Genomic DNA, 15837 nt, shown 5'->3' with positions numbered 1-15837 from the left:
GAGGGTACAATATTGCGACTTGTAACATGAATTTCAATTAAACAGATTGTTCAGCGACTCACTGCAATTCTGGATTTTGTAAACCGACTTATTTGAACATAAGATATTTCACAAACTAAAAATGTATTCTCAAAAAGTTAGTGTGCAGTTGGTTACCAACTTTTGCTCATGTAATACCTGTATATCAGCCACAGGTGTCATAATATTTCTACATACATTAGTAATCTGCTGGAAACGGAAACACTGCTTACAATGAACCCATTCAAACTATTCTGTAGAGGAACCCCATTCAGAGGATTTCACTGTAAAACATGGTAATAACCTCCTAGGCAGAGGGCAGCAAAAGATTATTATAATGGCCTTCTGTAGCTAAATATAACACACTTGCACCCATTCTGTAACTCCAGACATATAAAACACAGATTTTCTTTTCTTAGCATGCAGTTGTTATAACATTTCCAAAATATTTATAAGGCAGAAAAAGTAAAGTCCCTTTCTCTTGCTGTTGAACAACTGTGGAATTGGCATAATTTCTATGTATGATAATATAACACTTTCTTTCCACCAGAGCTTAGACTAAGGGTTGCCCGAAGGTTTAGACTAAACATATAGTGTATTCGAAGTTGTTCAAATTCATTTCCAATTCAGAGAGGAAAAACATAAATCCATGTTTTTATGTGAAAGTGTTAAAAGGATCAATTGTGATATGCTTAAAGACACATCGAAGAAAGATTTTTAATGCATTTTGTGTTCGTGAGAGACTTTCACAAGCCACATTCTTTTCTTAATACAAATTGATGGTTTATGTATGGGCTTGTTTTTCCATGAAGTGTAATGCTTTCCTTTTAAATGTGTTTAAATTAAAGCACATGCAGAAGCAATGAACTTGAACATATAAGGCTCTGGAGGTAATTAATTGCAGATGTCAATTATCTTCTTTTATGACTGGACAAAATATGAATGTAGACTAAATGATTCAAGCAGATCCTTGCTACTCAGGCTGAAATCCCAGTTAATGTACATATTAAATGTTTTTCCCTGCGCCTTTGTCAGTTTCTGTGAATAGTAATGCAATGCTCATAAATACAGGTTGTAGTATCACTCATGGTTTGTTGCCCCGGGACACTTACCTGAGTGCAGGTCACAATCCTATGATGAGGCCAAAGCATACCATCCCGAAATGTATGTACATAATATTCCCTTAGAGGTCCCAATACGTTAATACACCAACATAATATAATCTCTCTTTCTATCACAACCTGTAACCTATAAAGTCACAACCTATCATTTTATTTGCCCAAAGTATCTTAATATGCACATTTGTTATTCATCCTGCTAAAATTCCTTGAGGGAGAAGCTTCAATCTGTTGAAAAAGCTGTTAAGATGTATTATTCGGAGGTCGATGCTATTGCCCCAGTGTGCTTTACATTTTCACCAGAATAGTGAATGAAGCCCCCACAAGAAATTCTGACTCGGACTCTCTGCAGCCACGATTCTAAGCTTTAAAAGTGTGAGCCTTGTTGAGCCCCAGAAACAAAATATATGTTTCCCAATTTTAGTACAAATAATAAGTCCTAAGTATCACTAATGTACATGATTAATGTCATAATTCACTCACAGTGCTAAAGAACTAGTCTGTATCGCGCATGAAGAAGGGCACCTGAGAAGTACTAGAATACCATGTAAATTCTTTTTTCATGCACAGAAGGACAATTAACCCAACAGGAAACTGCTCTCTGCATCTTGCTGCATGTGCATTTACAATGTAACCTGAACATAGTTGCAATAAAAGACAGAAATGTCACCACAAACAAGGACACAACTCTTTCCCCATCAGTGATGTTTATTTTTCGTTTCTCAGAAGCCTCAATGTCAGGATTTGTTTCTGAGAAGCAAAAAAATAAAATAAATACAGAGCAGGAAGCCAAAGATGGCACCCGTCTCGGCATTCAGTTTTGCTTAAGGTCTATCTGATCCATCAGTGGATTAACCATTGGCAAAACGATAATCTACCATGTTGGCGGGAATCTCTAAATTGCATCTCGCCTGCACTGGTAGACCAGTAGTTCCACTCAAAATAATCCCCTCAATCTTTAGTAAAAATTACTTCTTACAGCTGCTTAATGTCAAACATATATTGTCTCGTCACACTTTTTAATGATATAAGTCAACTCACCACTTCCAAGCAGTCAGAAATCTTTGTTAGCTTATCTTCGGGCAAGTCCTTCAAAAGGGGCACACTTCAAAAAAGAACGAAAAATATTCTCCTTATAATTGCATTTCTATTTATTATGAATACATGTAATCAAGCATAATTTGTTTACCATGCATATACACTACTTATCAGGCTGCACATCATTAACAGAATTTCAGAATTTAACACAATGGAAACACATTTACATATTAACTCAGTATGATTATGAAGTTTGTTTTCTGTAGAACCATGCAGTGAGGACTGAGTAAATTTTAGTTTATGACAGATAGGATGGTCGGTGTTCTTTATCTCTTATACGTGTTCCATATACTTTTGGTCATGTTCAGTATCCTTGCTTATCTATGTATAATCAGCAATGGGTCCTTTACCTCCCCTCAGTCTACCTTTTCCTGCATGTAATAGAACCAAGAAGATTTTTTGTTGGGACAGGAATGTCTTCTGCATGGTTTACAGGTGTATGATCATGTAATCATAACAGCACAGGTGCACCACAACATTTAGCATGAGGTAAATCAATGTTTGATATACAATTCCAATAAGTTATGGAGATAGAAGTTCCTCGATTTGATTTCTTTATTTCAAAAAAAGTGTGAAGCACCATACAGCCGACGCGTTTCATCCCAAAGAGGGACTTCTTCAGGGCGTCTGCTAATAGAGAGAGACTTCAAGTAGAGATGGTAATTGAAGATCTAAAGGTGTAGCACCGCAGATAACGGAAAGGCTTGTCTCAACAAATTGGGGACAAGCGGTCCAATGGTCGTCTAGTAAATATATCCGCTTTATTCGAAGGTAATGATATGTGTGGGTCCAAAAATATAGGTCTACATATGATAATAGGTCTATCTGTCATCCATTTCAGATGTGTGTTCCCACAGCGCGTAGTCAATCAAAAGGTTAAATATATGGGTTTGAATGCCCAAGTCGTAATATGTTAGAAACCACAGGCAGTGTCAACAATCCACCCAGCATCGACGGTGGTTAGTCCTCCGGCGAGTAAGGTCGAGTGCTCTGGCTTGGTGTATGATCATGCCCATAGTGACCCAACTGAATGTGAAACTGGTATCCTGACTTTTTGTTAGCCTAGCCCTGTCCACTGTAAAGCTAAGGTCCAGAATCTGTTCTGTGACCTGGAGGAGTTTAATAAACAGGCCCACTTTAATGATGTGAGACTACTATCTGTGGACTGGGTTGTTGACATAAATCACTGGTGGCTGAGTGCCAATTTTTGGGGATTTATACCCCTGAGTTGTCAATTCTCTGTTCCGGGGGAAGGGTGGTCTATCGGACCCACTCATGTAAAGTTCAGCTGAGATGGAACATCCATACCCTTGCCCTGAATTTCTGTGTGCTTTTTGAGGACGTGTATGCCCGGTTGATCTGTGGCACATGTATAGTAGCAAGACTCTATGTGTGGAGAGACTCAGTTTTGTGACCTGTTGGATCCATTTTAGAAGGCACCTGCTTTAGTATGGGACACAATGGAAGATGGAGTACAGCTTTTCCAGACGGTGAAAGTATATTGGCCCCATTCCTGAATCTAGAGGGTTGAAACCCCAACACTCAGTAAGGGAGGATGGTGACAGGGATGCCCCTAGCAAACCTATGATGACTTTTTATCAGGGGATTGCTGATTAGTCATTTCCAAACACTGCCATATTGTGGATGGTAAAGGATAAGGAGTCTGTTAGTAGATCCTGTTGAGAAGGGTAAGGAATATTCCAGGCAGGGCCTGTATCTTTTGTCTGTCCTGGATCCCCCCTAAAGGAAGGTCGATGACAGCCAAGTACTGAGACTAAACACATCATTTCGCCCATGGGTATTCTTGCTTGGAGCCAGCATCATAGATACCTGCTCTTAAAGTCATTACCTTGCACAAAGGCTGTGTCTACCCTAAAGCCAGAAAATTATACTTGAAATGAAATCTCTGAAACTGGCTCTAGGACCTAAGTGAATACACATCCCCTTTGTACAAAATGAGTACAAAGGAAGGATCCATACAATCCCACTTTATTCCAATTGCAAGCTTCTTCACTAACCAAGAAAGGGAGTGTTCAGCAGAAAGTTCGAAGAGCTCAACCATCCCTGTGCTACAAACATTACTTAACAGTGGGCATGTGAGGAAACACTTTAATTTAGTGAACCAAACAATTCTGGTTGGTACTATCAGAAGTCTTAAATGCCTCTGAAAGATGGGGTCCCATGATATAGGCAAGCAAATAGAGGAGAAAGCCTGGAAATCAATATTAAGGACTGCACTCTGGAGGTTTTGTGAAATGAGAGGCTCAAATACAAACATTTTATTGCATAGTGCATATCTGACTCAAAGATGAACCTCAGTAATCTATGAAGGAGACAATGCCTGCTGTCCCAGGTGTAGGATAAAGGTGGCAGGCTGTTAAAACGAAGTAATGGGGTAGTCATCTCTTGTAGGTGGTATAAGTAGGTTTAATCAGGTAGAAGTCAGCAGGTATACAGTTACAAGAAGATCCTTAGTAAATCAGGTAGTCTCTTGTAAAGCCTAGTTAAAGCCCCACCAGGAGCAAGGTCCACTCTGCTCAGCCCATCTTACTAACTGATCTTGCCACATACAAAGCGACCCTAACATTCTACATGACATCACAGCAGGCTGAGAGAATCAAAGAGGAGAGATATGAAAATGGCAATAAGTACATTATAACACATCCCCCTCCTTAATAACTGAACAAAAAAAGGAAGCAAAGAAACAGAGAATGTATTAATATATAGAACTAAAATATCTCCTTATCATACAAAGGAAATGTAGAAAAAGAGAATGTATTAATGAATGCAATAAGAGGAAAAGGAGAAAAGGAACCAATAAAAGAAACCAAAAGGAGAAGAAGAGAAATGCATTACTAAATGCTACAAACTCAACTCTCCCCATGGATAGTGATCATTAGTACAAAAAGAATTGCCTAGATGGAAAACGCATTCCCAACAGAAAGAAGAAGACACAGTATTAACACAATATAATACCTCCTTTTCCCTGAAAATGATCAAAAATAAACGAAAAACAATGTAAGATAATTCATTCTAAAAACCAATAAATCCAAAACTATGCCCAAAGCTTAATGTGCCATTCACAAAAACTGCGAAAAACAAATTCAGCACAATACTAATTCCGGATAAACTGGGGCAAAACAGGGAATACAATCCTTAAGTGCACTAAATCCCAAAATGTAGGTAATAAGTGTGTACTCGTCACACACAGACTGTGTAGGCAAATAGCACATCCAGAAAAACCAAAAACCTAGGGTAACCCTTAACCCATGTGTGAAGTAAACACACACAGCATGTACACGCTAATCAAAAACCAAGGGTAACTTAAAGCCTAAGACACTCTCGTACAATTGTGGGCAAGCTTTAACCCACGTCACACACTCGAAAAACTAAGGTAATTCTTAATTCAAAAATCCTGAACGAAATTGACCAAAACTTATAATTTCATAAAAAACCAAGCACAACGTGCAGACAAGACACTCCAGTGTACAGAACTAAGGGAACAACTGCACTTAATGGAAAACAAAACACGGATCAACAAGGCCCATGACAAATCCCTGGAAAACCACTAAACATCTAATACTCACACACAACCGTAAAAGGGACACACTACACAAAGTCAAGGAAAAATATTCATACTCATCAACACCATCCTAGAGAGCAAGAGACAAAAATACAAGTGACCAGCAATGATAAAAGTGTCTCAAACTCCGGGGAGCTGTTTCAAGTAAAGAATATTGTTAATACAGGAAGATTCGCGACGTCTTCCGCAAAACAATATTATTCAGATAATTCACACTCAAAAGTCATACACATATTAATGACAGTAACATGTCCCCTATAGAAAGTTGTGAATATGCAATTATAAAACAGGTATTATTAACAAAACAAACTAAAACAAAAAACGTGGTCACCGTAGTCTAAGGTGAGCGATGCCTCACTCGATAGTCCAGTCAGCAAAACAGGAAGCCAAATCCATGGAAGTCTAATACAAATGTTCATTCATCCAAAATCCAAATGCAGCAGGTAAGTAGATAATTGCGCCACAAACAGTAAGTTCCAAAGCTCGATCTTAGTCCCCCCCGAACAATAACAAAATAGACTAAATTAAATAAAGTAGTTACCGCCGATCATATTTGTAAGAAGTGAGTCGTTTACCAAATTCACTGTAATTAGCTGCAATAGCCTCCACATAACACGTTGTTAAAAATCCGTGTAATTCCAAGATAAATATGTCGCTGGCAAGGTAAACACAGTCTACGAATTGAGGGTAGAAACTAATATCTAAAATCGGTGGAAAACTGTGTTGAAATGCAGCTCAGCTGAGTTGTTAGGTGAAGATACTCTCTTCACAGAGCCACTCCGATGTGAAGAAAAATGATGAACCATTACGTGCAGGCAATCTTGAAAGGCAGTCACACGCAGCGTTGTAAACGGATGACGTTATGACGCTGACTCATCACCGAATCCCACTGCAGGATTCCAGTGCGTCATCATTGAAAACAGACAGGCCCAGCGTGAAGAGCTCCTGCTCTAACGAACTTTCACCAGCCCAGATTCAAAGAATCACAGTGCGAGTACAGGACCAGTCTAATTGCCAAGGTAATTTTTTAAAGTCAAAACAGTTTCTATTTAGTTAAAATTGCTTTGAAAATCGTCAATATAGTGTGAAACTTCTTTGTACAACAGCACCACCAAATGGCTGAAATTAAGTACTTCCCATGCTTGAGGCTCGATTTTTTTTTCAAAAATTGTCAAATCCTTCTAGGGATGCAAATTTTCCCTGCACACATCGGTGTATCTTTTGCTGCTGACAATACACAGGGCACTTCGCTGCTGATGAGGCATACACTTGAAAACAGCTTAGTCGTAGTGTAGTTTTCATCTAGCATATGTCACAGCAGTCAATCCATTGATGAGTCATTCAGTGTCAAAGCAGGGAAACGTAGTAAAAACTTCCAGTCATTTCTCAAAGGCAGCAAGCAGATAAACAGAAACTGGCACAATCTATTCAAAAGGGCGACCGTTGGTAGGGTCACTGGTGGGGCTTATTGGGTGCTTAGTTTCCTCCATTCAGCTTATTTGATGTCATTAAATCCAAAACTTTAAAAACGCTTCATCATCTACTTAAACAGCTTCACTTACTTCAGTTTTAAAAGTCAAGACCAACCAAGGTAGCTCAAGTAGGTTCTTTTTCAATCGTCGCCAGTGTTAAAACGAAGTAATGGGGTAGTCATCTCTTGTAGGTGGTATAAGTAGGTTTAATCAGGTAGAAGTCAGCAGGTATACAGTTACAAGAAGATCCTTAGTAAATCAGGTAGTCTCTTGTAAAGCCTAGTTAAAGCCCCACCAGGAGCAAGGTCCACTCTGCTCAGCCCATCTTACTAACTGATCTTGCCACATACAAAGCGACCCTAACATTCTACATGACATCACAGCAGGCTGAGAGAATCAAAGAGGAGAGATATGAAAATGGCAATAAGTACATTATAACACAGGCCTTTACCATATGGAATGTGCATGCTCACTTCAGGCAAAATACTGGGACACTATAAAGAAAACACTAGAAGGCATCATAATTAGAGAGGTGGAATGTACTCCCTAACTATGCCTACCTAGGTCTTACTAACAGATCCAAACACATAAAACACATGCAAGATTTGTAGATTTGGCACTGGTGCAGACAAAAAGGATTGTAGCCAAGAACAGGAAAGCAGAGTGTGCCCCACAAAACGAAAGCCAGGTGCTGACGGTCGATAGGGAATGTGCCCAGAGAAACAGCACAGGCATGTTAACAATTGATGCAGGCGCTGACAACCAAGGGGAACAATCATACAGCTGGTTTAGTAGTTCACTTACTTTTGACTCTGCCTTATTCTGTACAATGGCAGATCATTCTTGAGTTCCATGTCTGGGGATATATTGACTATGATAATTTTAGTTGCTGTCTATACGTGTACAGACCCGGCACAGAGCGTTCAATAAAAATACCAGCTTAGATATTCGTTAACACTTCCCCAAGGAGCCAATTCAAGTACAAGAAGCCAGGCCATGCTCCTGGTGTGTGGAGCACCCAGGAGAAGACTAAAATCTGGAGTGCAACTGGTACTGACCCAAGACGTAAGAGGCCGCTTGATCGCTTTTTTAAAAATATATTTTTTGTGGAAAGCTGAGGAGCTGCAATTTGCAGACAATCTGCTCCTTTGTAGTAAAAATGCACTTCAGAACACTTTTTATGATTTTTAATTTAGCATTCCAAGACCAGTGTCTGCTATCCTGGGATGCTTAATAAAAACAAATGTCCGCCAGACCATGATGCATGTGCATTCATGTGCAATGATGAATAAGTGCACATATATCACTATGCTTATCTTTTAATCGGTGTGGTTTGTGTTTTGTTTTTACTGGTGCTCCTCTCCAGGACCATTTTCTCCCTGCCCTTCTTCTGTCGGTAAGTAGATCTGTGCAGGTCATTCTCCATTTAATTTTAACAATCCATTGAAATTCAGCAGTTCCCTTAATGTTGCTACTGTGTTTAAATGTAAATTATAATGTGAAAGAAATCCTCCCAATCCTTAACACCTTATGTTGCTTACGGCAAATACTTCAATCAAATCTCAAGAGTACAGTGCACTATTATCAAGTTCTGATATTGAAACTAATCCATGTGATTGCCTAGTGTTGACTAATTCGAACTGTTCTGTCGTCCAAAAGTTTCCCCACGACACAAAGAGTACTATGAGAATGCTTATGCTAATGAGTAAAGGCGAGGTTGTGTTTGAGTCTTTAATGGTGAACTTTGCATGCTATCAGCCAAATATTAAATATTTTTGAGACAGTGGAAGAAGCACAGACCTTTTGCTGTTGCTTTCCAGGCATTTTGCTCTTAAATTTAGTTTTTTAATGCGGTTGGAATTAACATAGCTCCCAAGTATTCACTTTGCTTGTGGGTAACATTCCCGTGTTTTCAGGGTGTTTATGTGTGACATGTCATCACCTTTATGTGACAGTGTTATTGTTACAAGTTGAATACAACTGCCATGTCAATGAAAGGAGATACATTTGTGATATTGCAATATCATAGTTGAGAAATGATCTTAAAATCCTATGTTCCAGGAAAAACTGCACAACGTCCGTTAACTATGCTTTTTTTGTGAAATGCACAACAATCTTGCATTCTGTGACTTTTGCATGTATTATGAATTTATAATGGAGAAATATCAGTAGTGGATGTAGATGATACAAGCAACTAACAGAATACAAATGTTCCCTGCTAAACAGAAGAGCTAGTCAAAGGAGTCAGTCACAGAAGAAGCAGCCACTCGGTGGACATTTTATGAGCTTACTACACCAAGAGGATTCATCGCACACACAATCTGTCTACCAAAAAGGACATGTGAGACTGTAAGAGTTGAACATGTCTACAATGGCCACTGCCTGTCCAGCAGCATAAGACAGGTGAGTTTCTTTCCTCTCTGCTTGCCAAAAGTAGCCCCATCTTGTGTGACATATCCAGTGAGTCAGAGCTTCTTCAAGCCATAAGTATGTTGCACGTGGGGTCTTGTGGTTTCCACTTTTACATAGGCTGTTGACCATATAGCCTTGCTGGACACGTCACACCTCACAGCTTATGTCAACGCTTTATACTTTGCTATTCAAATTACATTTTACATTAAAGAACAGAAGAAGTTGTTGGGGAGAGATGAGGAGCAGCAGCTGCTGCTGTGCATTTTAAATGGAGACTATTCTTAAGAATCTACAAATAGCTCCTGAGACTGTACCAAGTGAAAATAAGTCGCCTTTGCTCTAACAGGTGCAGATAAATTACATTTGACTAAGATTTATAATCCTCCAGGTCTTCCTAGCTGAGAAGCCCAAATCAGCAAACAATGATCAGCCTTTGACTGATGTGCATCTTAATGACATTGATGATGACAACAGTGCATTTAATACAGATGATGATAATGATAACTCTGGTAACCCAGATGATTCATCGTGGTTTGGTCCCTGGAGAAAAAGCGTATATTTTACCATTCGGATTTTCAAAATTATTCATTTAATAATTCTAAAGTCTCAGTTTTAGATGTTGCTATTGAGCCTACGCTTCAAACTACCTCAACATACCACCCAAAAAATACTGAAAGAGTCCTGGCTAATCATATTGCCAATTTTGTCACTTATAGGCTGAGAAAACCTCTAAACAAACAAACTTGCAATTGGTTGTGATCTGAATGTCCACATCTATCTTTGCCCAGAACGTCCCAGCAACACCAATCATAGACCACAAATTGTTACTTTTTTTCTCAAAGTTCAAGAAAAACTTGAAGAAAGGGGTAAATCACGCTTTGTCATTTTGCCATGGATAGATTATTGAATATAATTGGCTCCTCTGAAGAATCTTGGGTATTGCTGAGGAAACAAGGCAGGAAGGCTTGGACATCGATCCCATCACCACATCAGTTGAGGCTCATGTGCAGGTGAGCTACCAGGCAATGTGAACGCTGCTATCACGCAGGAGTGAAAAAAGAGCCTTTTTACCAAAGATTGACTCAAAACTGAAATATTTGGTCACAAATGAGTTTGGTCACTAAATCCAATGGATTGCTGTTCAGCAATTTGTTTATAAATATGTGTCAAGATTTGCTTTCCTCAATGAGGCCTAGTGCTCCCGTAGAAGAACCTTTGGCTCTTGGGCTTTGCCAGCCAAGCCGATAATCCGTTCAGAATCCTGCGGACATTTGCGGCGCTGCCCTTCAGCAACACACCACTTCGCCTCGCCTCACTCTGGGGCGCTGATTGATCCTATTCCGGGCCTCCTACGACGACGCCATCCGGAGATCCGCTGTCAGGGCCGGATGCGGATTCTGGGCCTCCCTTCTGAAAGGCGGCTCGTCCGGGCCGTGACGGCGCTGCCGAATAGCTGGCTTGCCTGTGCGAACTCCTTGGGGCCGGGTTGCCACTTGGATCAACCTATTCCCCAGCTCTACTGCACCCGGTAAGTGGCAACGCTGTGGAGATGACTCGCGGCAGGGTAGGGGGCATGCACGCCGTACCACCGGGCCCGGTCCTTTGCTCAACGCGGGCACCAATTTCCCATTCCTGGCACCTGCTGTAGCTGCTCGTTCCTACTGGGCCCCGTGATGCCCCTGCGTCTCACCGCTGCCTATTGTCCCTGCTGGCGCAGACTCCCGGCTGTTCTGGTCTCCTTCTCGCTGGGACCGGGGACTAAGCTGCGGCCTCCAGCTCACATGGCACTGCAGCCCAGCGCATCACTCCCCTGACGCCACCGATGCTTCTCCTACCCGGCCTGGGGACTCACATTTTCCGCCACACATTCTCCATCCTGTCAGCACCGGCGGAACCGCCCCCCCTCAGCCTTCTGCTTGCTGGGCGGCCTCACCGCCGAACTTGGGCACCGTGGTGAGCTGACCTAGAGGGCACACTGATTAACTTCGCTGCCACCCGGCCGGACATGGGACCCTGCATGATCGGCTACTGCGGCTGGCTGGTCTGGGATCTCTCTCTGACTGCCTCGTGTCTCCGGCCCCGCCCGACTTCCTCCCAGGAAACTCTGCTGGCGCCTGCTGCTACTGCAACTGCCTCAACCCAGCCTGCAAAACCTGGCTCCTTGTTCCCTCCTCAAAGGGCCCACCTGCTAATATTGGCCCTGTTCAGACACTGCTTTCCCTTGTAGGCCCTGTCACTCGCCCGGCACTGCCTCTGCTTCGGCGCTCCCTCTGGGCCTCCTGCCTGCTGTCCTCCTTGAGCTCATACTCGGCCACAGCTCCCCTTACTGGCCCCGGCCTCTTCACCCACCACCTCCCCGCCTCTGGTTTCCTGGCGGCACTGCCTGTGAGTTCGTGTTGAACGCGGGGCCTGATCATGGGGAAGGCGGATCCCAACCAACCGAAGCTGGCCTTCGACCAACGCAGGCAGAAACGACAGAGACTTTGGACACTGGCGAGCCCACTACTCAGCCTGAGGCAGTTTTGACTTGGGAGGATGACCGTAAAGCAATTATGCTGGACGTGAAGTCCGCGGTCACTGGCATCGCGGCCCAGTTGGACCAGCTTTCTGCCCGCCTGGTCACGGTCAAGGCCCGGGTGGATACACACGATGCGCGCCTAACTCATGTTTAGACAGGGATCTCCGACGTTGAGGACACCGTGGCCCAGGAGCACCATATACTCCTCCAAATGGACAAGGTGCTAGAACCTATGAAGACCAGGAATGGAGGCGCGTTCCCGCAGAAGCAACCTCCGCATCACAGACCGTGCTTGAATCCTCCAACATCGTCAAAATGGAAGACTTCATTGAGCAGTTGATTCGGGACTTGTTCAGTGAGGTGCTCTCCCCTGTATCCATCGCTCTTTAGGGCCCCGGCCTGCTCCTGGCCTGCCTGCTCGTCCCATCATTACTGAATTTTAGGGACCGAGATGCGAGCCGCCAGAGAGAAGGGTGAAATTCGCCATCATGGGAATTTAATATCCTTCTACCCTGTTTATACAGTGGCGGTTCAGGCTGCCCGCTGAGAATTTCTCCCGGCCATACGACTGTTGCAGAAACATGATGTCTCCTATTCTCTGGCATACCCGGACAAATTACGCATCAGTGGAAGTAAATTAGAGGGAAGGAACGCCTCAGAAAAGGAGGTGATAACCATGGATTAATAGTGACAAGGGTGGCAGCAGGTTCCGGATGTGCAGTTGCTGCGCATAGGACTATACCCCTGGCCATAAAGTTTGATGAACCCAGCTGTTCGTTTATGGATAATAAATTCATGTTTTAACCCTGTCCTGAGGAGGCCTAAGATGAAGATAGGCTGAAACGTGGTCACGTCGACGACACTTTTCTGGAGGAGTCAATGGAGATATAGTGCACCTCTAAATTATAGAGTGTCACACTGTAAGTCATAGAAGTAGTGTTTTTTTTACTTAGAAGTGTGTGTTTACGACTACCTCCGAGTGGTCTGTCCAGATGTGAATGGAAGCCACTATCTAAAATTGTAATATTATTTAGGGTTACTTTGTTTTTTTTGTAGAATTTAGGTCCTTGTACAGAATGTGATTATATGAGAATTTTTGTAATTCATTGATAAGGTGTTATTGGCTATTCGAAGATAATGAATGTATGATATATTCATTGTGAACTATAAAACACAGGGAAGGTAAAATAAAAATACATTCATCAAATTTAGTGTATTATTTATTCCTTCATACCGACTGTTGGTTACTCCAAATTACGCATCAGGCATGTCTCGTAGGTCCACACCTTCACGGAGCCGAAGGCGGCACAGGCCTATGCCAAAAAACTTGACAGGCCGCAGTGTCCCACCCCTTCCAGTTTTCAAACGGCAGCCGACGGTGTCCTGAGAGATAATGACTGAAAAATAGCCCTCACTCTTCGATGCCTGTAGTGTGCACCTGATGGCGCGTGCTTGCTGATCCCGGCCATTGCGCCCTCTGTTTATCCAGGCACTCCTGCTCCAGGCTGCCTTTGACGCTCTCCTGTTCTCCGACTTGTGGGTCCGGCGGACAGCCTTAGTTGCAGAGGCATCTCCTGCTCCTGTTTTATTGGCCCCATACCCCTTTTTCTCATACGCAGTGATGATCATCTCTTGCTTTGTCACACCTCCTTCTTCTGTTCACATCCCTGCCGCGTTCTAGTGCCTGAGGTGGCCTTGGATCCCCCGACTCATTTACTTACAGTCCGCTCTAATCTGTGGCTTGGCCACCCTGTCCAGGTGACAGGGGAGTTCGTTGAGCTGAGCCACGTCTCTACGCGATAATTCCCCTCAGCTCATTCCTGGACCTTCTATTTCCCTGTTGTGGGTTCCCTGGGTAGGTGGGGATGGTCTCTCAACCTGTTTGTGGGGTTGGTGTGGGTGGTGGGGGGGGACTCACAGGGTTTGTTGCCTGGTCTCCGAGGCCTGTTGTTGGTTTTGTTCTATGACCTAATTTGTGTTGTTTTCTTTGCTATACTGCCTTTAGCATTGCACATCCCTTCTCAAACACATATGCCGCCTACTCTGCATCTGTTCCAATCCTACTGTCTCCTCCCTGACATAACATCATGACAGCCACCATGCTCTGGACTTGGAACGTCTGTGGTCTCAACGACCATCGGAAGGCTCGCCGTGTACATGCACACCTCATCCGCCACAAGGTTGACATTGGTTTCCTTCAAGAAACCCACTTACTGCCCACCACTGCCTCTCGGCTTCACTCCAGACAATAGGGAGTGATTCACTCCTCCTTCTACTCCTGCTATTCCCGCGGGGTGTCCATTCCCATATGTTGAGGGCTTCCCTGGCATACTACCAAGGTTATTGCAGATCCTGAGGGGCGCTATGTTATCATCCAAGGCACGCTCTTGGCTCAACCCCTGATCCTCGCAGCAATTTATGGCCCTAACACTGACAACCCTGATTTCTTTGCACAGGTATGGCGGCAGATTTCCTCCCTGGGTCCTGATGCCCTGCTGTGGGGGGGGGGGCTTTAACATTACGCCATCAGCCACCCTCGACCACTTGGGCAACCGCACTCTACACCCGCGTTCCACATCCCTCTTGCTTCCCTATTAGCTGAAAATTCCCTGCTCGACACGTGGCGACACACCCACCCAGAAGCGCGCAAGGGTACATGCGTTACAGGCTCTCTGGACTGTTGGTCCCGTTTAGACTTCTGGATTACCACTCAAGACGCCGTTGCATGGGTATCTTCTATTGAACACATGGCACGCACACTCTCCGATCAAGCTCCCGTCCGTCCCAGCCTGCTCCCCCCGCACACCCCGAAGCGCATGTTTGCCTGGCGGCTGCCCCCCAATGCACTCTGTGACTCGGTGTTTTGTGACGAGATCCAAACTGTAATAGATAACTATTTTGAGCTCAATCCCGGTTCCGTGGACTCCCCTTCCACACTCTGGGAGGGTTTTAAGGTGGTGATCCGGGGCGAATGTATCTCCAAGCAGTCCAGTGTATTGCGCTCCATTAGCGGTGTCCTTGGGCGCCTGGAGAGGGAAATCAAGGCCCTCGACTCCTCACACTCTCTCTGTCCCAATCCCGACACCCTCACACAGCTCCGGGGTAAACTTTCCGAGTTTGAACAAGAGGCTGACAGAGAACTTTCCTTCTTGGACAGAGAGGCGAAGGCTCGCCGTTATGGCGAAGGCGACCGTCCAGGTAAGACTTTAGCTAATCTTCTTCGACGGCTTCATGCCGCCTCCTATATCACATCGCTTCAGGACAAAGGCCTGTTGCTCACTACCTCGCCTACTGAGGTGGTGTCTAGGGTCACCGCCTTTTACACCCACCTCTACACCCCAGGGTTCGCTCCCTCACGCGATATCCTTGATCAATACTTTGACATTCTGGAGCTCCTCTGGCTAGGTAATGGTCATCGCGAATACCTCGACGAGCCCTTTTCTAAGGAGGAGATTCTGGCAGCCATCAACAGTCTCAAACAAAATAGGAGTCTAGAGGGAAAGACAGAACTAGGACGCCCTCCACTCAACACGTCATCAAAAACCACAAGTCCTAGTTCTCAAGGCAACATATAGCTACTGATCTGTGAACATCACTGGTTAGGCATTAGTCACCCCA

At 43.8% G+C, this 15837-nt stretch overlaps 1 protein-coding gene across 2 annotated transcripts in view; it reads right to left on the bottom strand.

The window, feature by feature from the left end:
* PRKG2 (protein kinase cGMP-dependent 2) overlaps positions 1–15837 on the bottom strand; it is a 1208151-nt gene that overhangs the window by 637072 nt on the left and 555242 nt on the right. For both annotated transcript variants that reach the window (XM_078677576.1, XM_078677575.1), the window contains exon 5: positions 2178–2241. In XM_078677576.1, the coding sequence (XP_078533702.1) occupies positions 2178–2241 (64 nt within the window). The remainder of the gene's footprint in view (positions 1–2177; positions 2242–15837) is intronic.

Source organism: Lissotriton helveticus, chromosome 2_1 (genome assembly GCF_964261635.1).
Source record: "Lissotriton helveticus chromosome 2_1, aLisHel1.1, whole genome shotgun sequence".
Lineage (NCBI taxonomy): Eukaryota > Metazoa > Chordata > Amphibia > Caudata > Salamandridae > Lissotriton > Lissotriton helveticus.
Note: the sequence above shows the minus strand (reverse complement) of the source record. Positions and strands in the feature narration are given on the sequence as shown.